This window comes from Heterodontus francisci, chromosome 1 (assembly GCF_036365525.1).
Source record: "Heterodontus francisci isolate sHetFra1 chromosome 1, sHetFra1.hap1, whole genome shotgun sequence".
NCBI lineage: Eukaryota > Metazoa > Chordata > Chondrichthyes > Heterodontiformes > Heterodontidae > Heterodontus > Heterodontus francisci.
This window is the reverse complement of record NC_090371.1, coordinates 107,712,911-107,726,433: the sequence shown is the minus strand read 5'-3', so window position 1 is coordinate 107,726,433 and position 13,523 is coordinate 107,712,911. Positions and strand designations below refer to the sequence as shown.

General features: G+C 46.7%; 1 protein-coding gene across 2 annotated transcripts in view; it reads right to left on the bottom strand.

Moving 5' to 3' along the window:
• LOC137382903 (protein shisa-like-2B) overlaps positions 1-12,636 on the bottom strand; it is a 46,897-nt gene extending 34,261 nt beyond the window's left edge. For both annotated transcript variants that reach the window (XM_068055511.1, XM_068055581.1), the window contains exon 1: positions 12,366-12,636. In XM_068055511.1, the coding sequence (XP_067911612.1) occupies positions 12,366-12,556 (191 nt within the window). In that variant the 5' untranslated portion in view covers positions 12,557-12,636. The remainder of the gene's footprint in view (positions 1-12,365) is intronic.
• Positions 12,637-13,523: the final 887 nt, after the last annotated feature.

The following is a 13,523-nucleotide window of genomic DNA, read 5'->3' as shown; positions in this document are numbered from 1 at the left end:
CAAATAATGGAATGCTCCACGACTATAATTTGTTAGTTCCCCTCATTACACCACCCTTGCTCCATGGTGTTTTGGTGTTGCTTGCAGCTACCCTCCCCTGTGCTGCCTTTATAGTCCACCTCATGGGGATTCAGCACAATATACTTATTTGGCGAATCAAGACTCATAGAGGTTCTTTGGACTAACTCGCCCTATTTCTTTCTGCCTTCCTTGTGCTTGGTTATCCATTCCTCTGCTTCTCTATTCCTCTGACCTTCTGGAACATCCATTTCAACAATCTTTTCTCCTCCTATATGTTGTGGAATGTTGTCAGCTGTTGCTCAAGCTCAGCCTTTCTTTGCTTGAGCAATGCAATGTGCAATCATACGTATATACTCCTGGATATTCTGGATCCAGCAAGGGGCATCATGCATGCCTCACACATCATCATGTGTCGATACACCAACTGCCACATTACATATAAGTAAGCTAAATACCTCTCAAGTGTTGAATTCTGAATAGGGTCAAAACTCTGCATTTAAAAACCTCACATCTTTGACCTTTACTAAAAATAAAAAATAGTTTTTTAAAAATTTGTTGGTGAAGATTGGTGGGGGAATAATCCAATATTTGAAGAGTCAAGAATTTCATGAAAAAAGCTCCCTCGTCTGGTATTCATAATATAAACTCTTTAAATAGGAGTCTTGATTTGTGATGTCCTCCCATCTAGCACTGAATTCGTTTTTCAGTTATTGACCTATTTCACCAATTTTTGCTATCAATACTAATATAAAAGTAGGGAAGTTTTGCTACAGTTGCACAGGGCATTGGTGAGATCACATCTGGTGTACTGTGTACAGTTTTGGTCTCCTTATTTAAGAAAGGATATAATTTCATTAGAAACAGCTCAGAGAAGGTTCACTCGACTGATTCCGGTGATGAAGGGGTTATCTTATGAGGAAAGGTTGGACAGTTTGGGCCTGTATCCATTGGAGTTTAGAAGAATGAGAGGTAATTTTATTGAAACATGCTGGAAGGATGGGAGTGACTAGAACTAGGGGACAGAGTTTAAAAATTAGGGGTCTCCCATTTAAGACAGAGATGAGGAGAATTTTTTTCTCTTAGAGGGTTGTTCGTCGTGGAATTCTCTTCCCAGAGAGCAGTAGAGGCAGGGTCATTGAATATTTTTAAGGCTGAGTAAGATAAATTATTGATTGACAAGGGAGTCAAAGGACACACTTTTCATCCAGAAATAGACGGTATTCTACAGGCTAAAAAGAGTGAGGAAATTAAGGAAGTTACTATCAGCTGAGCAAACAGTCATAGAGTCATAGAGTCGTACAGCATAGAAACAGGCCCTTTGGCCCACCGTGTCCATGCCTACCTGTCATCCTGTGTTGCCACTTTCAGGGAACTATGTACTTGCAGCCCAAGGTTCTCTGCTCAACAACACTCCCCAGGGCCCTTCCATTCACTGTATATGTCCTGCCCTGGTTTAACGTCCCAAAATGCATCACTTCACACTTGTCTGCGTTAAATTCCATTTGCCACTCTCTTGCCCACTTTCCCAGTTGATCTATATCCTGTTGTAACCTCAGACAACCTTCTTCACTGTCCACTATACCACCAATTTTGGTGTCATCTGCAAACTTACTAATCATGCCCCTTACATTCACATCCAAGTCATTAATATATATGACAAACAACAGAGGCACCAACACCGATCCCTGCGGCACACCACTGGTCACCGGCTTCCAATCTGAAAAACAACCCTCCACTACCACCTTCTGCCTCCTATCACCAAGCCAATTTTGTATCCAATTGGCTAGCTCACCCTGGATCCCATGTGTTCGAACCTTCTGGACCAGCCTACCATGCGGGACCTTGTCAAAGGCCTTACTAAAGTCTATGTAGACAACATCCATCGCCCTGCCCTCATAAATCCTCTTGGTCACCTCCTCGAAAAACTCAATCAAATTTGTGAGACATGATTTCCCACGCACAAAGCCATGCTGACTATCCCTAATCAGACCATGCCTTTCCAGATGCATATAAATCCTGTCTCTCAGAATCCCTTCCAATAACTTTCCCACCACTGATGTAAGGCTCACCGGCTTGTAGTTCCCTGGCTTATCCCTGCTGCCCTTCTTAAATAAAGGCACAACATTAGCTATCCTCCAGTCTTTCGGTACCTCACCCGTGGCTAACGATGATACAAAAATCTCTGCCAGGGCCCCAGCAATCTCCTCCCTTGCTTCCCATAGCATCCTGGGATACACCTGGTCAGGCCCTGGGGATTTATCCACCTTAATGCGCTTCAAAACTTCCAATACCTCCTCCTTTGTAATGTTGATATGTTCCAGGATATCGGTGTTCCCTCCCTTGAACTCACTAGCTTCCATGACCTTCTCCACAGTAAATACGGATGAGAAATATTCATTTAAGACCTCGCCCATTTCCCATGTCTCCACACATAGATTGCCACACTGATCCTTAAGGGGACCTACTCTCTCCCTAGCTACCCTTTTACTCTTAATTTCCATATAGAATCTTTTAGGATTCTCCTTTATCTTATCTGCCAGGGAAGTCTCATGGCCCCTTTTCACCCTCCTAATTTCCTTCTTAAGTGTAGTCCTACATCCCCTATACTCTTCGAGGGACTTGCTCGATCCCAGCTGCCTATACCTGACATATGCCTCCTTCTTTGTCCTGATCAGACCCTCAATATCCCTCGTCAAGCAAGGTTCTCTAAACTTGCCAGCCTTGCCCTTCCATATAACAGGAGCATGCCGGCCCTGAACTCTTCCTATCTCACTTTTAAAAGCCTCCCACTTGCCAGACGTCTGTTTACCTGTAAACAGCCTCTCCCATTCAACTTTTGAGAGTTCCTGTCTGATGCCATCGAAATTAGCCTTCCCCCAATTTAGGACTTCAACCTGAGGACCAGTCCTATCCTTTTCCATAACTATCTTGAAGCTAATGGAGTTATGGTCACTGGTCCCAAAGTGCTCCCCTGCTGACACATCAACCACCTGCCCATCCTCATTTCCTAAGAGGAGGTTGAGTGTAGCCCCTTCTCTAGTAGAGCCATCCACATACTGCTTCAGAAAACTATCCTGGACACACTTAACAAATTCTTCCCCATCTGATCCCTTAGCACAAGGCAGTCCCAGTCAATATTAGGGAAGTTAAAATCACCGACTATTACAACCCTATAATTTCTACACCTATCTGTGATTTCCCTACATATGTGCTCCTCCACTTCCCTCTGACTATTGGGGGGCCTATAGTATAATCCCATCAAACTGATCACCCCTTTCTTATTTCTAAGTTCTACCCATATGGCCTCGCTGGATATTCTCCCCCGGGATATCCTCTCTAAGTACTGCCGTTATGTCTTCCCTAATCAATAGTGCAACTCCCCCTCCTCTCTTACCTCCACCTCTGTCACGCCGGAAAGATCGGTACCCCGGAACATTGAGCTGCCAGTCCTGCCCATCCCTCAACCACATTTCCGTAATAGCTATAATATCACAATCCCATGTACCGATCCATGCTCTGAGTTCATCTGCCTTACCTGTAAGGCTTCTTGCATTAAAGTAAATGCAGTTTAGCCTACCAGACCTTCCACGCTCCCTGTCCTGCCCCTGCCCGGCCTTTCTACTGGACTTGCTTGCTTTGACCTCTACATTTGCCTCAACTATCTCATCGGAGAGACTACTACTTTGGGTCCCACCCCCCTGCAAGATTAGTTTAAACCCTTCCAAGTAGTACTAGCAAACCTCCCCGCAAGGATATTGGTCCCCCTCCACTTTAGATGCAACCCGTCCTTCTTGTACAGGTCACCTCTGCACCAAAAGAGATCCCAATAATCCAAGTAGCTGAAGCACTCCCGCCTACACCAACTCTTCAGCCACGCATTCATTTGCCTAATCCTCCTATTCCTACCCTCACTAGCATGTGGCACAGGGAGTAAACCTGAGATTTACAACCCGAGAGGTCCTGCTTTTTAACCTTCTGGCTAACTCCCTATATTCACTTTGTAGGACCTCATCTCTTTTCCTGCCTATGTCGTTAGTACCAATATGGACCACGACTTCTGGCTGCTCACCCTCCCCTTTCAGCATGTCCTGCAGCCGCTCCGAAACATCCTTGACCCTAGCACCAGGGAGGCAACATATCATCCTGGAGCCTCATTTGTGGCCACAGAAACGCCTATCTGCACCCCTTACGATAGAATCCCCTATCACTATAGCTCTTCCAACCCTTTTCCTCCCCTGCTGTGCAGTAGAGCCCTCCGTGGTGCCACAAACTTGGCTGTTGCTGCTTTCCCCTGGGAGGTCATCCCCCACAACAGTATCCAAAGAGGTATATCTGTTTGAGAGGGGGATGGGCACAGGGGACTCCTGCACTACCTGCCTGCGCCTACTACTCCATCTGGTGGTCACCCATCTCTTTTCTGCCTGTGCAGCCATTACCTGCGGTGTGACCACCTCACTAAACGTGCTATCCACGACTTCCTCAGCATCGCGGATGCTTCAGAGTTAATCCACCCGCAGCTCCAGCTCCGTAATGCGGGTAGCCAGTAGCTGTAGCTGGATACACTTCCTGCACACATGGAAGCGTCCCTGATTTCCCACATAGTGCAGTAGGAGCATATCACGGGGCTGAGCTCTCCTCCCATAACTTACCCTTCAGTTAATTAGTTACTCCCTTAATTAAAAAATACTAATTATACCAGGGGCTTTGTTTTACCCACTTCAATCCAAAGTCCTTAAAAAAAACACTTTAGTAGTACTCACCTTATCATCAGAGATTTTATTTTCAACAAAAAAAACTTACCCCTTTTTTTGTAAGTTATTCTAACAGCTGCTACTCACCAACCAATCACCTTGCAGCTTTTTTTTCAAAACTCAGGTGCGCTGCCGCTGCTCTTTTTAAACACCGCTGGTCTCATTCAGTCTCCTTCTTTCCCGCTGTCGCTGCTCTTTTTAAACACCACTGGTCTCACTCAGTCTCCTTCTTTCTCGTTGTTGCTGCACTTTTTAAACACCGGTGGTCTCACTCAGTCTCCTTCTTACCCGCTGCTGCTTCTCTTTTTAAACACCGCTGGTCTCACTTAGTCCCCTTCTTTCCCGCTGTCGCTGCTCTTTTTAAACACCGCTGGTCTCGCTCAGTCTCCTTCTTTCCCGCTACCGCTGCTCTTTTTAAACACCGCTGGTCTCGCTCAGTCTCCTTCTTTCCCGCTACCGCTGCACTTTTTAAACACCGCCGGTCTCACTCAGTCTCCTTCTTACCCGCTGCTGCTTCTCTTTTTAAACACCGCTGGTCTCACTCAGTCTCCTTCTTTCCCACTGCCGCTGCTCTTTTTAAATACCACCGGTCTCACTTAGTCTCAGTCTCAGTATTGGAGAAACTTAAGGGACTAAAATCCAATAAATCCCCAGGACCTGATGGCCTACACCCTAAGGTTCTAAAAGGGATAGCTGCAGAGATAGTGGATGTGCTAACTATGATTTTCCAAAATTCCTTAGATTCGGGAACGGTCCCATCAGATTGGAAGTTGGCAAATGTTATGCCACTTTTTAAGATCGGAGGGAGAGAGAAAACAGTGAACTACAGGCCAGTTAGCCTAACATCAGTTGTTGGGAAAATGTTGAATCTATTATTAAGGAGGTCTTAACAATGCACTTAGCAAAGCACAGTATAATTAGAACAGGTCAACCTGGTTTTACTAAAGGGAAATCCTATTTGACAAATTTATTAAAGCTTTTTGAGGATGTAGCTGGTAGGGTAGATAAAGGAGAACCAGTAGATGTGGTATATCTGGACCCAAAAAGCATTCGATAAGGTGCCACACGAAAGGTTAGTAGGCAAGACAAGGGCTCGTGGAGTTGGAAGTTATATATTAGCATGGATAGAGGATTGGTTAATGGATAGGAAGGAAAGAGTGGGCATAAACGGGGCATTTTCAAGTTGGTAGGCAGTGAATAGTGGAGTGCTGCAAGGATCAGTGCTGGGGCCTCAGCTATTTACACTCTATATTAATGACTTAGATGAAGAGACAGAGTAATGCATCTATGTTTGCTGATGATACAAAGCTCGGTGGAATGGTAAGCTGTGGGGAGGACACAGAGAGGTTGCAAAGAGATAAAGACTGGTTAAGTGAGTGGGCAACAAAATGGCAGATGGAATATAATATAGGGAAGTGTGAAGTTATTCACTTTGGTTGTAAGAATAGAAAAGCTAAATATTTTTTAAAAGGTGTGAAACTTTAAGTTTTGATGTACAAAGTGACTTGGGTGTGCTTATACAAGGAATGCAGAAGGTTAGCATGCAGGTACAGCAAGCAATTAGGAAGGCAAAGGGCATGTTGGTCTTTATTGCAAGCGGATTGGAGTACAAGAATAAAAAAGTCTTATTACAATTGTACAGGGTTTTGGTGAGACCAGATCTGGAGTATTGTGTGCAGTTTTGGTCTCCACATTTAAGAAATAATATATTTGCATTGAAGGCCATACAGTGAAGGTTCACTAAATTGGTCCCTGGGATGAGGGGGTTGTCCTATGATGTGAGGCTGAGTAAGTTGGGCCTATATTCTCTGGAGTTTAGAAGAATGAGAGGCTATCTCACTGAAACATACAAGATTCTGAAGCGGCTGATAGGATAGACACATAGATTGTTTCCACTGGTCGGGGAATCTAAAACACAGGGGCACAGTCTCAGGATAAGGAGCCGATCATTCAGGACTGAGATGGGGAGAAATTACTTCACTCAAAGCGTCGTGAATCTTTGGAATTCTCTGCCCCAGAGGTTTGTGGATGCTCTGTCATTGAATACATTTAAGGCTGGGATAGACAGATTTTTGGTCTTGCAGGGAATCAAAGGATATGGTGAGTGAGTGGGAAAGTAGAGTTGAAGCCTAAGATTAGCCATGATCGTATTGAATGGCAGAGCAGGCTTGAAGGGCCATATGGTCTGCTCCTGCTCCTATTTCTTGTGTTCTTGTGTTATAGCAGGTAGACAGGAAAGTAGATTTGAGGCCACAATTGGGTCAGCCTGATCTTATCAAATGGTTTGAGTGGCCCAATGGCCTACTCCTGCTCCTAATTCATATGTTCATAAGTACCAATTTAATATCTGGGGCACAAATAAAACAGTTTAACCATCATCCTAGCTCAACCAATTATCACGTTGGTTCAGTTGGTAGTACTCTCACTCCCCACTGCCTTGTGGGCGTCTCGGGAGAGACCAAGGCTAAGGGAGTAAACCCTAACAGATAATCCGGAGCGGAACCCCGTAGGCGGTCATGTGTCACCTTTGGCATGTTTCCGGCAGTTCCTGCAGCCATACTGGTGCCAAACGTCATGTCCTGCACTCCTTTGGACCCCACCAGAAAGGCCGAGAGGGGGGTTTTGATGACTGGGCAACTCTCAACCTCCATAAATTTGCCCAGGCATGCGCCATGGAGAGGTCACTCCATAGTTGCCTCACAGCGACTGACACAACACGGAAGGCAGCAGTTACGGATTATAAGTCCAGATAAATTGGCATAGAAACTGGGCGCCACGGGTTGCCTTTGTCGGTGGGAGAGGTCATTGCACCTCACTGGACAGCTACCGCCCACCTCAAACCGGGCAGCCCCCGGTCAATAAGGTTCTATCCTGCCACAGTCTGCCTGCTTCAATGGGTGCTTGGAGCTCAGGGTCATTGCCCGAAAGGTGGACTGATACACCGCACCAAACAACATGAAAAAAGGAAAGAAGGTACCAGCCCTTCGCTTTGCAAGCTGGAACGTCAGAACTATGTGTCCTGGCCTGTCGGAAGACCTTACACAAATCAACGATTCTCGGAAGACCATCATCATTAACAACGAGCTCAGTAGACTCAATGTAGACATTGCAGCACTTCAGGAGACTCGCCTCCCCGCGAGTGGCTCTCTAGCAGAGCAAGAATACACCTTCTTCTGGCAGGGCAGGGATCCTGAAGAACCAAGACAGCATGGAGTGGGCTTCGCCATCAGAAACTCCTTGCTCAGCATGATAAGAGCCTCCCTCAAATGGCTCGGAACACATACTGTCCATCCGACTGCTCACCACCTCTGGTCCAGTACACCTACTCAGCATCTATGCTCCAACACTCTGCTCCCCACCTGAAGCTAAAGACCAGTTCTATGAACAACTCCATAACATCATTAGCAGCATCCCCAACACCGAACACCTATTCCTGCTGGGGGACTTTAATGCCAGGGTTGGGGCCGACCATGACTCATGGCCCTCCTGCCTTGGGCGCTATGGCGTTGGAAGGATGAATGAGAACGGGCAGAGACTGCTTGAGTTGTGTACCTATCATAACCTCTGCATCACCAACTCGTTCTTTCACACTAAACCCTGTCACCAGGTTTCATGGAGGCACCCAAGATCGCGTCGTTGGCACCAGCTAGACCTCATTGTCACAAGGCGAGCCGCCTTAAACAGTGTTCAAATCACACGCAGCTTCCACAGTGCAGACTGCGACACCGACCACTCCCTGGTGTGCAGCAAGGTTAGACTCAGACCAAAGAAGTTGCATCATTCCAAGCAGAAGGGCCACCCACGCATCAACACGAGCAGAATTTCTCACCCACAGCTGTTACAAAAATTTCTAAATTCACTTGTAACAGCCCTTCAAAACACTCCCACAGGGGATGCTGAGACCAAGTGGGCCCACATCAGAGGCGCCATCTATGAGTCAGCTTTGACCACCTACGGCAAAAGTGCGAAGAGAAATGCAGACTGGTTTCAATCTCAAAATGAAGAGCTGGAACGTGTCATAGCCGCTAAGCGCATTGCACTGTTGAACTACAAGAAAGCCCCCAGCGATTTAACATCCGCAGCACTTAAAGCAGCCAGAAGTACTGCACAAAGAACAGCTAGGCGTTGCGCAAACGACTACTGGCAACACCTATGCAGTCATATTCAGCTGGCCTCAGACACCGGAAACATCAGAGGAATGTATGATGGCATGAAGAGAGCTCTTGGGCCAACCATCAAGAAGATCGCCCCCCTCAAATCTAAATCGGGGGACATAATCACTGATCAACGCAAACAAATGGACCGCTGGGTGGAGCACGACCTAGAACTGTACTCCAGGGAGAATGCTGAAACTGAGACTGCCCTCAATGCAGCCCAGCCTCTACCAGTCATGGATGAGCTGGACATACAGCCAACCAAATCGGAACTCAGTGATGCCATTGATTCTCTAGCCAGCGGAAAAGCCCCTGGGAAGGACAGCATTACCCCTGAAATAATCAAGAGTGCCAAGCCTGCTATACTCTCAGCACTACATGAACTGCTATGCCTGTGCTGGGACGAGGGAGCAGTACCCCAGGACATGCGCGATGCCAATATCATCACCCTCTATAAAAACAAAGGTGACCGCGGTGACTGCAACAACTACCGTGGAATCTCCCTGCTCAGCATAGTGGGGAAAGTCTTTGCTCGAGTTGCTCTGAACAGGCTCCAGAAGCTGGCCGAGCGCGTCTACCCTGAGGCACAGTGTGGCTTTCGTGCCGAGAGATCGACCATTGACATGCTGTTCTCCCTTCGTCAGATACAGGAGAAATGCCGTGAACAACAGATGCCCCTCTACATTGCTTTCATTGATCTCACCAAAGCCTTTGACCTCATCAGCAGACGTGGTCTCTTCAGACTACTAGAAAAGATTGGATGTCCACCAAAGCTACTAAGTATCATCACCTCATTCCATGACAATATGAAAGGCACAATTCAACATGGTGGCTCCTCATCAGAGCCCTTTCCTATCCTGAGTGGTGTGAAACAGGGCTGTGTTCTCGCACCCACACTTTTTGGGATTTTCTTCTCCCTGCTGCTTTCACATGCGTTCAAATCCTCTGAAGAAGGAATTTTCCTCCACACAAGATCAGGGGGCAGGTTGTTCAACCTTGCCCGTCTAAGAGCGAAGTCCAAAGTACGGAAAGTCCTCATCAGAGAACTCCTCTTTGCTGACGATGCTGCTTTAACATCTCACACTGAAGAGTGCCTGCAGAGTCTCATCGACAGGTTTGCGGCTGCCTGCAATGAATTTGGCCTAACCATCAGCCTCAAGAAAACGAACATCATGGGGCAGGACGTCAGAAATGCTCCATCCATCAATATTGGCGACCACGCTCTGGAAGTGGTTCAAGAGTTCACCTACCTAGACTCAACTATCACCAGTAACTTGTCTCTGGATGCAGAAATCAGCAAGCGCATGGGTAAGGCTTCCACTGCTATGTCCAGACTGGCCAAGAGAGTGTGGGAAAATGGCGCACTGACACGGAACACAAAAGTCCGAGTGTATCAGGCCTGTGTCCTCAGTACCTTGCTCTATGGCAGCGAGGCCTGGACAACGTATGCCAGCCAAGAGCAACGTCTCAATTCATTCCATCTTCGCTGCCTCCGGAGAATACTTGGCATCAGGTGGCAGGACCATATCTCCAACACAGAAGTCCTTGAAGCGGCTAACATCCCCAGCTTGTACACACTACTGAGTCAGCGGCACTTGAGATGGCTTGGCCATGTGAGCTGCATGGAAGATGGCAGGATCCCCAAAGATACATTGTACAGCGAGCTCGCCACTGGTATCAGACCCACCGGCCGTCCATGTCTCCGCTATAAAGACGTCTGCAAACGCGACATGAAATCGTGTGACATTGATCACAAGTCGTGGGAGTCAGTTGCCAGCATTCGCCAGAGCTGGCGGGCAGCCATAAAGACAGGGCTAAATTGTGGCGAGTCGAAGAGACTTAGTAGTTGGCAGGAAAAAAGACAGAGGCGCAAGGGGAGAGCCAACTGTGCAACAGCCCCGACAAATTTCTCTGCAGCACCTGTGGAAGAGCCTGTCACTCCAGAATTGGCCTTTATAGCCACTCCAGGCGCTGCTTCTCAAACCACTGACCACCTCCAGGCACGTATCCATTGTCTCTCGAGATAAGGAGACCCAAAAGAAAAAGAAAAAAAGAAAACTCTCTCTTTTAAGTCAGAGGGGCAGGGGTCCAAGGCCCACTATCTATTTCAGCATAAAATCTGGACTAACACTTCAATGCATTGTGACACTCACGTAAAGTGCAGTGATTGAAAATACAAGAACTCACCTGAAGAGTTATAAAAATTGACTTTTTTTTCAAAAAAGTGGACAGTGTGCTTCAAAATGGCCACTGAAGTTCAAAAGACATGGCTTTGTTAATTGAAACTGTCTGCTGTCTGGCAAGGACAGAAGGATACACTCCAAAGCCAAGAGGTGTCAACTATACCCATCCTGAACCCATCAAGAGACATTTTGGGTTCTTCTGAATCAAAGAAGGTGTGAAGTAGCCAATCTTGGGCCATTGTCAGTCACCACAGGGAGGGAGATCTGTGTCTCCCAAAGAGGCAAGATGTGAGAGACTTGCACCATAAAAGGTAACTCTGGAGAGAGAGACCCGGGAAAAAGCATCACCAAAGCATGTCCAGCTGAGAGCTGGGAGAAAATCCAACAACCAAAAGGAAGACACCCTGCTGTGAATTTTACATTTCAACTTGTGCAGCAGTGAACTGGAAGTGATTCCCTGTCTTGCAACTAAACCTTCAACCAACAGAAAAGGCTACAAACACCTCAGGCCTGCAACTAAAAAGAAAATGACCTCTGAGAAAATGCAACAGGTTTACCATGGACCCCAAAACCCTACCTCACTTCAAACCACTAAACTCCTTTTCTTCTCTATCTGTCTCGTGTGTGTGTGTGTGTGTGCGCGTGCGTGAATGGATGCAGTTGCAACAATTTTGAGATCAGGCATATTGCTCAATAAATAATCTTCTGTTTTTAAACCTGCAAGAAAACCTGTTGCTGTCTGCTTATTTGACAAATAAAACACAAAGGGGTCAAACCCCCAACAAAAACACAGGTGGGAACCACCCACACCCCTCACCACATGGCTGTAACAGCGGTAATGAGGGAGGTGCTTTCAGATGAGATGTTAAGTTGCAGCCCAATTTGCCATTCAGCGGACATAAACGATTTCACAACGTTCATGCTGTTTGTGTGAAAATTGACTGCTGCATTTGCCTAAGTAACAGCAACCAGACTTTAAAACTAATTCATTGGCTGCGAACTACTTCCTCTGTTGTAAAATTCAGGTAAAACTGCAAAAAGACCTCAGAAAGCTCCAGACAGTTTGGCTCCAACCAGTCAGCCCCAGCCGCTGGATGCTTCTTCAATGAGCTACACTCCACTGTCTTTTCATCGCCCTCCCTTCTCGCTTTCGGATTCTTTCCCACTTGTCTCCTCATTTACTCCTTGTTCCTCCTCAATATTTCTCCTGATCCCTCTGTTTTGCCTAAAATCCCCTCGGTCTGTCCCCGAATTACCTGAGCGACCACATGTACCCATGTGGATAAGGGAAATAGTTGTCAGCCTCGCTGCAGCAGTACTTGCGGTCCGAGAAGCCGCAGCAGTAAACATCGTCCGCACCGTCATTCTCCCTCGGACACCTGAAACTTTCCACCAGCAACTCTTTCACATTGGAGTAGCTGTCACAGAGCTGTGCCGCTCCGTTCATCTTCGCTGCAGACTGGGCTCCCGTCAGTGGCCAGCGGGTCCAAAAGCGGTCAGCCGCTCACCCAGCTGCACCTGTGAGCCCGCCCCCTGCGCCAGCTGTTCCCAGCCCACCCACACCAGCTGGCTGCCCAGCGGCAGCTTCGAGATAAGTGGCGTTTGACCTTTTCAAGGTGAAATGCAGGCTGCTGTTGTGTAGATATAACCTCCGATACAAAAACTGTAAGACTACCAGTTCTAGGGGATTTTTATACCGCCTGATTGCTCGGTAAAAACGCAACTGGTTTCAGAGATGCTGCCAGACCAGCTGAGCATTTCCAGCTGTTTCTGTTTTTATTCCAGAGATACACTTGTTAGCTGATTTTGAGGGGGAAAGAACTCTTGAGAGAAATGGCGTGTTCCGAGCTAAGAGCCGAGGGTGAATGTTACACTTGGAGCTGAAGCTCAGCTCCAACATAATTATTTTCTGCAAGCAAATACTGAGAGTCTCACGAACAGATGAAGTGATTGGCTGGAGTCCTGCTACCGGTAGATGATCAGGGTCATGTATGTCAAGAGGTATGGTGTTTTGATGAAAAAGACCACACCAACTCATTGTTTTAAGGCTAACTTTTTCACCTTTAATAAATATGTGGTAATTCTAAACTAAAAAGAAAATTGCAAATGCTGGAAATCTCAATAAAAAACAGAAAACGGAGGAACGATACGTCAGCTAATGTAAAGAGAAGGCGGTTATTTACGGTCAAGGTCTGTAAGCTGTTCTTTCCCTTAGCAAATGCCTACTGTGTATTTCAGTTTTTAATATGTACAAATTCTAAAAATGTATCAAAAAGAAGTGAGTAGCCTGCAGCTTTTCTGAGTATCTACCTCCAAAGTGCAAAATTACTAATGTCATTAACGATTTCACTTTGAGACATGGTAGTGAAGGAGTGGGAGTGAGGTGGTGGAGTGGAATCGGGGAGAATGAGCTG